The 14658-nt window shown below is 37.2% G+C and overlaps 1 protein-coding gene across 2 annotated transcripts in view; it reads left to right on the top strand.

The window, feature by feature from the left end:
- Window positions 1-1983: 1983 nt before the first annotated feature.
- Window positions 1984-14658, top strand: part of LOC121980534 (sister chromatid cohesion 1 protein 4-like) — a 33845-nt gene continuing 21170 nt past the window's right edge. For both annotated transcript variants that reach the window (XM_042532611.1, XM_042532610.1), the window contains exons 1-2: window positions 1984-2579; window positions 9693-9951. In XM_042532611.1, coding sequence (XP_042388545.1) covers window positions 2456-2579; window positions 9693-9951 — 383 coding nt within the window. In that variant the 5' untranslated portion in view covers window positions 1984-2455. The remainder of the gene's footprint in view (window positions 2580-9692; window positions 9952-14658) is intronic.

The raw sequence follows: 14658 nt of genomic DNA, 5'->3' as shown, positions 1-14658 counted from the left end.
AATCCTCCATTCGTAATTGATAGCCATAAGTTTAATCATAGTATTACCACTATTATTTGACTCCCATTAATTAGCACAAGAATAATCACTAAACTTGTTGGGAAAACCAATAAATCTCTAATTCAAAAAGTCATATAATCAAATAAATAAATTTTTTTCGCTTCTTAATGCAATCGAATAGATAAGCAGACCAATCAAATAACTGAGTAATAATAAAATCACAGGAATAAAGAAAAAAAATGATAACTGAATCCAACAATAAATATGAGATAATTTTTTTTAATACTTTCATCAAATGACATAAGGCGATTTATTTATCCATTGTCTTTATCAACCTGTCTCTAGTCAACACGGAGGAGATAAAATCATGAATGACTATTAGCTATAACCAAGGCATGAGGGAAGATATGCTCGAACATATTTAGTTTCGATTCCAAAATTTTATATGACAATATCCCATGTTTCAACATCGTCCCAAGGAGATCTGATACTCTCTCTCATCAAACACAAACAAGAAAGAAAAATCACGATCCAAATCATAAATCTTGATAGCCCTCCAAAATTGGAAGGGGATTCGTCCATGAAATATTTAAATTTCTCTTATTCATGTTTTTTCCTCTCTAGCGGTTAGAAATTTTTCTTGTGTCACCGCTCGATTACATCAAACTTTGTGCGTTTTGAAACACAGTAAGAATTTTTTTTCTGGTATCAACGCTTAATATTTTGACACATGCGAGCTTTGACATATATATAGCTGGTTTAAGATAAAAAAAAAAGGACAAATCATCGATCAGTATTACGAGGGACCCCATGCCTATCTATCATGCAACGACAGAATATTTGGTCAGCAAGGCCGACCTTTGCTTAAGTTTTTTAATGTAAGAAATATAAAAGTATAAAAAATGAAGGACCAATGAAGGACCTCCCTGACATAAACACGTATATTTCACTTCTTCTGCAATATGAAATTGCTCACTCTATTTGACCGATTTCATGATTCGAATCTTAACTAGCATTGCATGATATTTTTGTAAAGTAGAACCAAAACTATAAGAAGTTAACTGTTGAGTATGATCCATGTATATGCTTTTGGTTTTAGGTTTTTTATAGGGATGTTAAAAATAAATTTGATCCGACGATTTGATTTGAGTCGATTCAAAATAATCAATTTCGGATTGGAAATTTTCAGATTTGAATTAGAGGGCGTGAGTTGAAAATTTTTGGATCGAATTGACATTGGATTTGAGTTGATCCGAATTTAGAGTTTAGTGAATTTTTTTACGATTAAATTAAATTTTATTTTAAAAATTAATATATTGTTAAATATATTAATATTAATGTTAATATAATAATAATAATGAATAAAAATAAAGAATTATAGTGAAATAGTAAAAATTAAAAAAAATATTTTGAATCAAAATTTTTAGATTATTCATATTGAATTTGGGTCGATCAGATTCAAATTTAGGTGTTTGGATTTTTAGGTGTTTGGATTGAATTCAGATTTGAATGAGTTCGAATTTAGATTGAAATTAAAAAAAATAAAATTCATTCGATGATCCGATCTATTAAACTTGACACCCTAATACTTTTGGCCCGGCTAAACTATCCGGAGACAAAGCATCTTCAGTTAGGAGTGAACATTCGGTTAATTCGGTCCATAAATTAATCGAATTAACCAAAAACTGATTTAGTGTTAATTAACTGAATTAAATCAAAATTTTATTAAAACTAAATTAACCGAATTAATTATTTTAATTAACAATAAATTAATTAAATTTATTTAAAATAATAATAATAAAAATTTATATAAATTTAATATCAAAATTAATCAAATTAATCGAATGCTTACTCCTATCTCCAATTATTTTCTGGCTCTCCCTTTTCTCTCACCCTCGCCCTAAACAAAAGAAGGATTAAAACGCGGTGCCCACGTGTCCTTAGGCCATTAGTTGAGGAGCAAGACTGCGTTACGACAAGTTATCACGACTAGAGGTACGAGGCTCCGAAGCTTCCCCGTGTGTGTTTTTGGAGAAGGGCAGCAGACGACACCTCTCCCAACTCGAAGCCCTGTCGCGCAATTGTTCGATTTCCAATCTCTCGGGCGGTTGCGGGTCACTCCTCCAATCTCCCACCTATTTCAAAATCACACCTTTCGGAGGCTTCGGCTGGATCGAGATCCGCGCTGTGCAGCTCAGAATCCCCGATTTGCGGGTTACTACAGATTGCTGGAGGGGAGCTGGGAGTTATAGTGATTGAGTAAGGGTTAGTGAGCTTCGTGTTGGTTTGGCTAGCTCAAGCTTCAAAAGTTGGGATTTTGGGGATGTTTCAGTGAGGAATTTGCTGGTTAGGGTTTGGGCAGTATTTCTCAATTCCGTCGGTGGTTGGGTGGAAGGCATCTCATTGTGTTTCATGGCTTACAAGCGTCTTCTTGGAAGCTGAGGAAGAGTGAAAAATGTTCTATTCTCAGTTTATCTTGGCCAAGAAGGGTCCTCTTGGTACTATATGGATTGCCGCCCATTTGGAGCGAAAGCTAAGGAAGAATCAAGTTGCAGATACTAATATTGGCGACTCTGTAGGTTGGTATCTCTCAATTCATCACATAGTTTTTCCCCCCATTTTATCTTTTTCTACTCTCATGCTAAGCTATCATTAGCGTGGTGGTGACCTTTCAGTACTCTGCATTGCTTAACAAATAACACATATATAAAGTGACTTCCGCTAATGTGTCGACAACTTGTGATAGCGGGAACCCAACTTGAAGTTTTTACATCCTGGTTGTGCATTTCATCGCCAAACAAAAAAAAATGAATTACACGTAGTTAAGGTAGTGTTATCATGTGCTAATCAGGTTGTGTTGCTTTTCATTTATTTCAAATAATGTACAATGATATAAAACTAGTAAAGTTTTTTGAATAACTAAAGTGATATAAAAACAGTCAGACATACTAAAAAAATAATGATGCGATGGAATACCTTGCCTTGCTGTGAATTTCTTCCATATCATATTTTTTTTAACAAACAATTCAGCTGGGAGTACTAGCTTCAGGATAATTATCTTGGTTGCTGATATAAACCTTGGGTCATATCCAAAGGGAGAGGAGAGGACTAAGAAAAAACTTGAACTAACAACAACATATAAATCTCGACATAAAAAAGGGGAAATTGTCAATAAGGATCAGAATAAATTGAAGAAGCAACAAGCATCATTTGCCAATTGCAAACACTCCTACACTAGGCCCTTGGAAGGGAATCAAAGATTATCGGGCCTTTCAAGCTCGATCCAAAGCTAAAACCACCTATGGACCCAAGCGTCAATAACAAATTGGTATTAGAGCCTACTATAGACAAATATCATCATTGTTAATGGAGTCAAATGAATTTTTAGGATATGAAGTTGTACTGAGAGAAAGAAGTTCCACTGACGACTCATTGAACCGAGTATTTAACTCCATCAAGATGAAATCTATTGCTGCATTAAAAATATTAAAGTGGTAATGATGCTCAACTGTAGATCTGCTGACGGGAACAATTGATCTTATATAGACAATCAAGGTCAGACATATTAATTCCATTTCCCGAACAAAAAAGTTTCACTTCATGAAAAAATTCTTCCCACACTCATTGTCTAAGTTCTTGAAGGATATTTTTGGTAGTAGAGACAAATGTAATAGCAGTTAAAATGTCTTGAGATTTTTTTTTTGAAGAAGTTGACAAAGAGTATATGTTGTTCTCATAATTTTATAAATTAAGTGCAAAATGAATACAAATTCAAAGCTTGTCATGTTTTTGTAAATCCCCCAAACTTCAGCCTTAGCTCTTCCATTTGGAGAATGGTTATCTTTTACTAAGTAATAGTGAGAACTCCAATGAGTAGCTCCTTCTTGCTGTAAATTACCAATCTGGAATCTGATTGGCCCCACTTCCAAAATCACGTTCTCCAATTTTCAACATATGCTCAATTTCATTTTTTTTGTATAACTCAACAATGCGCTTAGTATAAGAAGTGACAAAATTGTCCAAATGAGAAGAGAATTCCCAAATGACACTTTGTAGAAATCAATGTTAGTTGTAATTGATAGACAAAACAGCGGACATAGTATGCATAAGGACAATCTCTAAGAAATAATACTTGAAGCCCATTCCATGCGCTGCTCATATTACTAACACCATCATTTCCTTGGCCTCTGATTTTCATAACTTGGAGATCATGATGCACAAGAACATTTGATATATATATATATTCAATGTCATTAACACTTATGATGACAAAATTTTTCTTTATCAAAATCCCATGATTGTTCACAAACCTCAAGATAATGACCATTTGCTCCCATTTAGATATATCTCATGCTTCATTAACAAGAATACAAAAGCATTTATCTCCAACTTCTCTATCAATCATCTGTCGTACTTTATTTACCATAATATGTAAAATCTCTTTCTAAATTTCTGGAGTGATATATTGGGCATTTTTTTTTAGCATTCTCAAGTACAGCTTCATCAATTTTTGTACTCATTTTTGCAAAAGTCTTCACCAATTTAAGAAAATTCCGACAATTAGATGAAGATAGGGATTCATCGTTACCTCTAAAGGCACAACCTTGAAGTGGTAGCCAATGAACCGTTACAATTGAGGTTGCCAAATGAGTTTTCTCCTTTTCTTTTTTAGATTGAACATGCATCACATTATTAATATATTGCGAGGGACTCATTAAATTTTCAGCCCTTCTATCGCACATAGCAATATGGCCAAGAAATGCACATGTTTTTCCTTAGTTTACTCTTTTCCAATTGTCAAATCCTTCATTGACTAGTGTCGAGATATTAGACGAATTAACATCATTCAATTGAAGCAATTTTTTTATGAAACTGACAATTTTGACTTTCAAATTTTGTACCCGAATACTCCAACATATCTGGTTGATAAAACCAGGGTTTAGGGTTTCGTTCCGTGCCGGGCGGAACGGGCGAAACTTACCGTTCCGCCCGAGCACCGAAACCAGCATCAGAAGAGCAATGATTTCGACGTGCATCACGCGATAGAAGGAATCGTGTGCGCTGCCGTCGCGAGACAAAAGGAATCGTGCGTGCTCGTGCGATAGAAGGAAGGAGGAGGAAGAAGAAAGAATGGATCTTTGGGATAGTTTGCGGATCACTTATCTGGAACATCTGTCTCGGTGAGGCCACTGGTGAAAGACCAGTAGGCGGCGGCGGAGGCGAGGGGATGGCGGCGGCGAGGGGACGGTGGCGGCAAGGGGACAGCGAGCCCCGTGCGAAGGGAGGCGGCGAATCACGCATGATGAGAAGAAAAAGTAGGGTTTTTAAAAACTTATAATTAGAATTTAAAATCGTTATTATATATATATATATATATATATATATATATATATATATAATTTCAAATTAATTATTATATATATTATATAAATTATTAATTAATTAAATAAACGGTTAATTAATTAATATAATTATAATATATAATTTTATTTTATTTTGTTTTTTAATTAAAAATATAAAAAAATTAAAGTGAAAAAAATAGATAATTTATATATATATATATAATTATATAATTTAAAATAATTTTAAAATCACACTTTAAATTATTTTTATAAATTAAAAATAGATTAAAATGTTATAAAAGTATTTAAAATAATTTTAAAAATTGATAAATAATTTTAAAAGTCTATAAATAATTATAAAATTTTAATTGTTAAAAAAATAAATAATATATAATTTTTTTAAATAAATTTGATTTTAGAATACAACACAAGTTAACAATTCTCTCTATATAAAATATTTAATATAGATTATTTACAATATTTATAAACTATAATTATATAAATATGTATATTATATAAATTAATAATTAAATAAATTAAAATTTTATATAATTAGTATATATAAATTAGAATTTTTCTATTAATTTATATAATTATTATAGATAATATATATATTTTTATCTTAAAATAAAAGATTTAAAACCATAAATATTAAAGAAAATACTTTAAATTACGTATGTTTTATTTCGGAAGTTTTGATAAATATATGCTATCATGTTACATAAAGTTAATAAACCAACTTTTATATATATATATATATATATATATATCGTATCGAAACCGTATCGGCACGACACGATACGATACCGAAACTGTATCGTTCCGGTCTAGGACCGAAACCTCGGCACGGGTCGAGATTTTAAACCTTGGATAAGACCCCATTTTTAGATATGAACGTCTTATCTCATCTTGTACATTAACATGATATTCACATATCCGTTTTCTTTTTACCATGATCTCGTTCAATATAAGTAGAGGATGATAGATGCTTGTTGCTAGGATAGGAAATTGAAGGAATTTGGACACTGGAATTGGAAGACTTTTATTAGATTGATGTTGCATTGTAGAGACTGTAGGAATTGAAGTACTTTCACTAGTTTGACGATCTCTCTTCTTAAAGAAAGAGGATATCAATGTCTTTCCTTTCTTTGCAGCAGATTGATGTTCCATTTTGAAATAGTTCCAAGTTATATCCCTAAAAATAACAATCAAATGAATAAGCAAGTATAATTAATCAATGACTCAATTACTTTATTAAATAATCTTAATTATTATGGTGATTTTTTCTTCCCACTATTGGCATTAGGCCGAAGACGAGAAACAAAGTAAACCAAAAGACCAAAATAAGCAACAAAATAACTACAAGGATGAAAGGAAAAGAGAATGGAAGTTTTACTCTCTTTTCCGATAGTCTGGGCTAGTTTCGACGACAAGAAAAGGCAAATAAGTGTTGCTCTTGTTGGAGAGGAAGAAGGACTAAGATTGCAGTTGGTTGGCTGGAAAACAACAAAAGGAAGGGAAGAAGGAGGGCTGCTACTTTTGAGAAGAGGAAGAAGAAAAGAGAGCTGCTATTGGAGAAGGAGAAAAGAAAAACCACTAAGATATGGGAAGAAAAAAACAGGGAGAAGGAGAAGTTGGTGCATGGAGGCAAGGCAATGGGAGAGACGCCGCATACGTGGAAGAGAATAAAAATAAAGAGTGAAGATAATAGGTTTTCTAAAAAATTCTGTAACTCGTTTTAAATCGATTGAATCGGTTTAACCCAATTAAACTTTGTCCAATCATAACTTGGCCAAATCAACCCCAATTTGGACCAACATACTCTTTATCTCTGCACCTACCCAATAGATTTTGTTCGACCTCAATCCGATTTTAATTCAGCACTTTCACTTCGTGTTCGATGATTCCATTCGTTTATTTATTTATTTTGTTAAAAAATCCAATACTTAAGAAAATTTATATAGATAATTTAAAAAAAAATTAGGTTGGGCTATAGCCCACGATAGCCCTTCCCTGGATCCATCTCTAGATTTTATAGTGTAGCATGTGTTTCTTGCCTTTATGAAAAAATTCGTGGGGGCGTAAAGACTCAACAACACACAAACCACAAACCATTCGATGATTGACTAATGATAAGAAGGCCGTAAACGTGAGTTGATCGCTTCTTCAAACTGTGATAAAGCATTCTCATCCGTCCATACGTGCAAGTGTTGGTTTGTGCTAGTCAGGGTAGATGAAGAAGAAGCCCTAGAGAAACCTCTTGAATACTCACTAATGACCATTGAAGGGGTTCCTCATTCTCAACTAATGTGAGTGTCAACTACCATTTGTTCACACTCTGTCTCAATTCTCATCGACTTAGGAAATGCACATAGCTTTATTTTCAAACAATTAATCGCCATATCAAAGTTAGAACAAGATGAGAACCTCAATGTTCGGTGGTCATCACTAATGGAGAACGACTCTTAAGGGATAGGGTTTGCTAAGGGTCCACCTACTACTAGGCAAGGAATATATAATTGTTGATTTCTTTATTCTTCATCTAACAAAGTTTTGTCATAAGCACACTGGGTCCAGTCCTCATGAACTTCTATGCAATGAGCATATAATTTACAACATATAGACAACAAGTAAAATTGAAATCGACTCAACAATGATCAAAACTACAATCCTTCGAAGATATGGACAAACTATAGCACCAAACCAATGATCACCTACTCCATGAGACAAGAGAGCCGTGCCAACAGAAGACTCACAAAACAAAGCTAATGATTTATACAAAAAAAAGGTTTGATTGCTTTAGGACAAACACCATTTTAAATGGGTGGGCAATGATATAGACCAAGTCATATGCAAATTGAGAGGACTGGGTAAAAATTTGAATGAATGACAACAAATAAATCTCACCCTAAGAAAAGGAGAATCTATCAATACGGAACAAAATAAATTGAAGAAGCAACAGGAATTGTTCTGCAAAAATAGTTAGCAAAATTTTGAAATAGTTGTAAATAACTCTCAGTAGGAGAAGGGATGCAGGTCTGTAATTGTATAAAGAATATAAATTAACAAAGTTCTCCTTTTTTATTTCTCTATTTCTCTTTCTTCTTCCTCTCTTCTCTTGCAGTTGCTTCCCACCTTTTTTGTTACATACTCACTGCTGCCTCTTTTCTATCAAAGCCATCCATCTCTGAAATTGTCGATGCTGGTTTTCCTTACTGGCCACTTTCACACTGGCTTTCAAAGGAGAATCGAAGGACCTTTCACACCCATCTGTGTCCGATTTGAAGCCAAACTGCCTATGGGCCCGATCCTATGCACACGTTCATAATAGTCACATACTCCTCATGCAGTCCTTGAATATTCCATTGGCTGATAATCACAATTTAAGTGTTATTCTCTTCTGACAGTAACCGTGAGACTAATGACTGCCTCGTGAGCATATTCGTTTTCCGTAAGTGTTTTGGTTTTGAGTTGTAGTTTTAATTGTTAAAGGAAAACCTTACTTATCAGATGCATTCCATGAGCGAGTCACAATAAGTTATAGTAAGTTGATATTGGTCCAATTTGTTAAAAATTTTATGAATGTGGCATATACAGGCAAATAAACTTTCAGTTAGTTTTTGGAACTTTATTATTTAGCCTAAGAACAACAATTGGCATTATCTTATCTATTTTTGTTATACTTTTAAATAAAAACCTTCTCATTTCCTTCTAATTCAGTGAGTGAATAATGAGATTACGGGCTGCTGGAGTATGTCTCCGTATTATATGGTCAAAATTTGCATTGTCTTGTAAGCATGATTGCTTGGACTAGCTATAAATTTTATTCGATATCTTTGCTTCTTTTGTTCTGGATGTTCCATGAAGTTTTACAACAACATTAGAGAACTAGTTTGAGTTGGTCAATGAATATGAGTGGACTTTTTAGCAGAATGTTGATTGAGAATTAAAGGGAGTACCTAACAAGGCTAGGATTAAACCTTCCTGATTCCATGAGCACAAAAAGTTTTGGAACAACTGAAAGTATTTCATGCAGACAATTATATGTTTAGAAAGAAAAGGTGTTTTTTTCTCACAATTTTGCACTGCATAGTGCTAATTGGTGTGTAAAATGCTTATCAGAGCATCTGGGTATTAATGCTCAAAGTAAGTAGCCTAATATTCATTTTTAACATGATTCCAGACATGCTACTGAATAATGTTTCATGAGCTAGAGAAAGTAATAATTCATTTTTTTTTAACCTAATACTTACAATGTAAGTTCTTACTGAATTTAAGCTGCCTAACATCTTTAATCTTTATTTGTTAGGCTGCTTTGGCTTTATCTGTTTCTCTAAAACTTTTGTGCAGATTCTATTCTCTCCCCTGAAGTTCCAATTGCACTTCGTCTATCAAGCCATCTGCTTCTAGGTGTTGTGAGAATATATTCTCGGAAGGTGAACTATCTATTCCATGACTGCAGTGAGGCTTTGCTCAAGGTAAAGCAGGCATTCAGATCAACTGCAGTGGATCTTCCTCCGGAAGAATCTATTGCACCTTATCATTCCATTACTTTGCCAGAGACTTTTCATCTAGATGATTTTGAACTACCAGATTCTGCTATTCACGGGTTAGTGTTGCCTTCCTATATACTTGTGTTGTGCATCTATTACCTATTACTGCACTTTTTGTTGCTTTGTGCAAATGTAATAGATTTTTTCTTGAGAAAACATCTCTTGGTACTTAGATTTTATATGGGATAACAAATTCATTCTCTAACGAATATTTCCAAAATTTAAGTAGCTGATCTTTCAATACTATGGCAAATCCATGCCTCCATTGAATTCCCTATCATAAGGTGATGGGAAATGCCACATGACATTTGGAACCGTTTTGGATCATGGGTGGCCTTTACATCTAGAAAGTGCATACCTGGTGCATACTTGGCAAGTAGAGTTAAAAGCACTTAAAGGAAGAGGAGAGAAAAAGGGAAACAGTAAGCATCCTACTTGCCTTCTACCATATTATGGTTTCTTTGATAGTGTTGGTGTTGAAGTGGAGAGAGAAATTGGAGTTGGCCCAGGTTCCTATTAGTCTAATGGCAACATCAACGGTCCTCCTTGGCATCATGTTGATAACTGTCGCCTAGGCCAAGGCTTAAGTGACCACGCCTATCAGCAATGGTCAGCCTTTCTTTTCTTGATCTCCTTTCTTTTGGAGGATCGGTGGCCGGCTTGAAGGGGGTTGGATAGACGGCCCCCCCAAATCACTCGCTTTCTACGTATTTGTTAGTTGCGCAGCGGAATACAAATAATACAAACACAAATACGAAAACTAAATACAAATACAAATACAAAGAACAAGAAAGAGCAAGCAAACCAACACGCGCCGATTTACGTGGTTCGGAGATAAAGCTCCTACTCCATGGCGTGTCCGTAAGGTGGACGATCCCTATCCGTCGGTGGATTACTCCCCGGAAGACCTCCGGCTAGCTCAAACCTCCTTGTGGGTGGAGAAACCTCACCACAAATTCACCAAGACCTCTTGGACACAAGGGAAACTCTTGAGCACTTGTAGACTACTAATTAGACCTTAACCAAGTCTAATTTCGTCAGGTTGACCGGCCATCCCAAGCTCCCTCTTATAGAGCTTGGGGAAATCAGCCTTGCTGATTTGCCCGTTACTAGTCGACTGGTCCTTGCACCAGTCGACTGGTGCCAACCCAACGTCTCTCTCAACGGCTATCTATCAGTCGACTGATCCCTGGACCAGTCGACTGGTCCCAGCCGTTTTGGGCACAGAAAGCTTCTGTGCTCACCACCAGTCGACTGGTTCCAGTACCAGTCGACTGGTACAACCCTAAACTTAGGGTTTCCCATCCCGAGTACATTTCTCTCGCACTCGGACCCTCACGACTCACTTGACTCTTCTTTGCAGCCTTGACCTCTAGCCTTCAAGCCTACTTCCTTTGGCTCTCGTCCCTCGGATGCATCCAAGCCCGCGGCTCGTCCCCAATGCCATCCTTCGCGTATGCCTCGAAGTCACTTCCCTCGGCTCTTGTCCTTGCTGCCTTGTCCACGGTCCCTCGGATGCTCCATCCTTCACCGGACCCGAAGCCGTCAACCTCACCTGCAGTCCTGCACAACTCAAGTACACATATCAAATAACGAGGGTAAACCTAACTTAAACCCTTTGCCCAAACACCAAAACACATGGTCCCGCGGACCATTGGGATTGCTCCAACAATCTCCCCCTTTTTGGTGTTTGGCAATACGTTTAAGTTAGGGAAAACATATAGCAAATAAACATGCTAATACAATGGACTTACGATGCCAAGGCTACACACTTGGACTTACTCGGCCGAATGGACTTACATTGCCAAGGCTACACACTTGGCAACCGCCGAATGGACTTACGTTGCCAAGGCTACACACTTGACAACCGCCGAATGAATGCACCAAGCATTGGAACCTATCACAAGGCTCCCCCTACACCTAAGCTCCCCATTGAGCTAGGATTTTTCCACAGGGCTTTTTAAGAACCTATCCCAAGGCTCCCCCTATACCTATACTCCCCAATGAGCTAGGATTTTTACAACGGGCTTTTTAAGAACCTATCCCAAGGCTCCCCCTACGCAAAGACACTTAAGGTTTTCCCAATTAAACCTTACTTCTCCCCCTTTGCCTAACATCCAAAAAGTTTTCCAACAATATCCCAATTGTTGAAAACTTATCATCCAAACTGACCCTAAACTCATGTATTAATCCCCCTTGGATCCCATACATCTAAGTGAGTTGACATGGTCACAAACCAATGCTGAAAACAATTTCAGACTGGTATCAGTCGACTGCCCTAAGTGCCAGTCGACTGCCCCCTTCAACACAACCTTACAGAACCATTCTGTGGTCGAAAAACACTGTTACCAGTCGACTGGTATCTGTACCAGTCGACTGGTACCCTATTTCTGAAAAAAACAGCCTTTTCAGGCCAACTTCAGAAATGCACCAGAAATTCCCTAGACCTCCAAAAATTCCCAAATTTTGTGGAGAGGTCTATTGTACCTTTGTCTACTTGGGAAAAATACATTACAAAATGTATCTATCACCAATCCCAAGATTGACACAAAATCCAAAACTAGCTAAATGGTTCAATTTAACCTTGACCTAAAGTCCTAGTTTTGGCTTCCTCTTGATGTATGTGCCCATACCAACCCACAATGCATCCCTAGCATTGGTTTATATGGCATCTATACATCCAAAATCAATTATCATGCTATATGACCCCAAATGTCATATTTCTTGCATGAAACATAATCCATGTGTGCCAAATCCCTAGGTTTGAGACTCAAGTCCGTCTCTAAACCATTTGGCACACTCCATGGCTCCTTTAGACTCCCAAGTAAAACCCACCTGAGATCCATTGGCCATGGGTCCCAAATTGACTCTTAGAGCTCCCCCTAGAGCTCTTTGCCTTAGTCACCTCCCTAGGTGACTCATCCACAATGGCTAGGCCACAATGATGTCCCTTAGAAGATCTCCTTATCTTCTTGACCTTGGACACATCATCCTTGCCATAGTCATATGCAACCCTAGCATATTTCTTTTTATTGGCCTTGGATGACTCTCCCTTGCCCTTATCATGTGCCACCCTAGCACATGGTCTCCTTTTGGCCTTGGAGGGATTAGATCGGTATCCCAAACCCGATCTATCATTGTTGGGTTTTTGGCTACCCAACACCATATTTAATCCCTTAGATCCAATAGTGAATCTCTTAAGGAATTTCTCTAAACCATCAAGCTTTGCCTTCAAAGCTTGATTCTCCCTTTCTAGGTTCCTAAACCTAGAGTCAACATGTCCACCTTGGACATTCCTAGACCTACCCTTTCTAGGCATATGTCTCCCCTTCTTGGGATTAATGCCTTGGGTCTCCTTAGGTCTATCATTTCTAAATTTATCATGCATAGATTTCCTAGGGTTATGATTCACATTTACCCTACTCATATCATGATATCTAAATCCAAAATTTTTCATTTCTACATAATGATAATCATTATTTCTCCTAGCATGCATGGGAACATAAAAATTTGAATTTGAATTACACTTCAAATTAGGGTATACCTCCCTTACCCTTGAAGCTCCCCCTTGATTTGAGCTCATGTTCTTCTCCCATTTCTTTAGATGCGCAAGCTTCTTGATTTCCCCCTTCTTGGGGCATTTGGTGTGGTAGTGTCCCTTCTCCCCACACGTGAAGCACACAATGCGCAATCTCCTCCTTTAGGCTTCTTCATTCCTACAACCCTTGTTAGTGTTTAAATTAACTTGAATGGGTTTAGGAGATACCTTCTTCTTACCCATAGGACATCTACTTTTGTAGTGCCCCCTTTCATTGCACCCGAAGCACACAATGTGATCTTTTGATTTTGCTTCGGTGGAGGTGCTCACTAGGTTGACCTCCAAGACCTCTTCTTCATCCTCTTCACTTGTCTTGGACTTTTCTTCAACCCTTGAGGATGTCTCCTCATCCACACTAGTGGATAGCATTTCTTCATCCTTCTCCTCTATCTCCTCGGATGTTGAGCGTGACTCAACTTCCGTTTGCTCCTCCTCAACTTGAGCAATTAAACTCATCTCCTTGGGTTCTTCTTCTTCTTGTGTAGGTTTAGGTTCTTCCTGTAGAACCATCTTCACCTTGCTCCACAAATCGTGGGCGTTCTCATAGTCACCTACACGACTTATCACGTTAGAAGGCAAAATTTCAATCAATATTGATATTACCTTTGAATTTGCCTCCGATCGTGTCGTTTGCTCCTCCGTCCAATGTCGTGGTCGGAGCTTCTTCCCTTTCTTGTCTTTAGGGACTTCGAATGGTTCATTTACCACCATCATGGTGTCCCAATCCGTGTCGAAGAAAACCTCCATCCTCATCATCCAATACGTGATGTCCCTAAGGCTTCCTCCTTCAAATTTTGGAGGGACAATAAACCCGGCCATCTTATGCTTCCTTGGCGATTAGTCCAACGGAGAGCGTCCTCGCTCTGATACCACTTGTTGGAGGATCGGTGGCCGGCTTGAAGGGGAGTTGGATAGACGGCCCCCCCAAATCACTCGCTTTCTACGTATTTGTTAGTTGCGCAGCGGAATACAAATAATACAAACACAAATACGAAAGCTAAATACAAATACAAAGAACAAGAAAGAGCAAGCAAACCAACACGCGCCGATTTACGTGGTTCGGAGATAAAGCTCCTACTCCACGGCGTGTCCGTAAGGTGGACGATCCCTATCCGTCGGTGGATTACTCCCCGGAAGACCTCCGGCTAGCTCAAACCTCCTTGTG

Source organism: Zingiber officinale, chromosome 5A (assembly GCF_018446385.1).
Source record: "Zingiber officinale cultivar Zhangliang chromosome 5A, Zo_v1.1, whole genome shotgun sequence".
NCBI lineage: Eukaryota > Viridiplantae > Streptophyta > Magnoliopsida > Zingiberales > Zingiberaceae > Zingiber > Zingiber officinale.
This window is presented reverse-complemented; position numbering and strand designations above follow the sequence as displayed.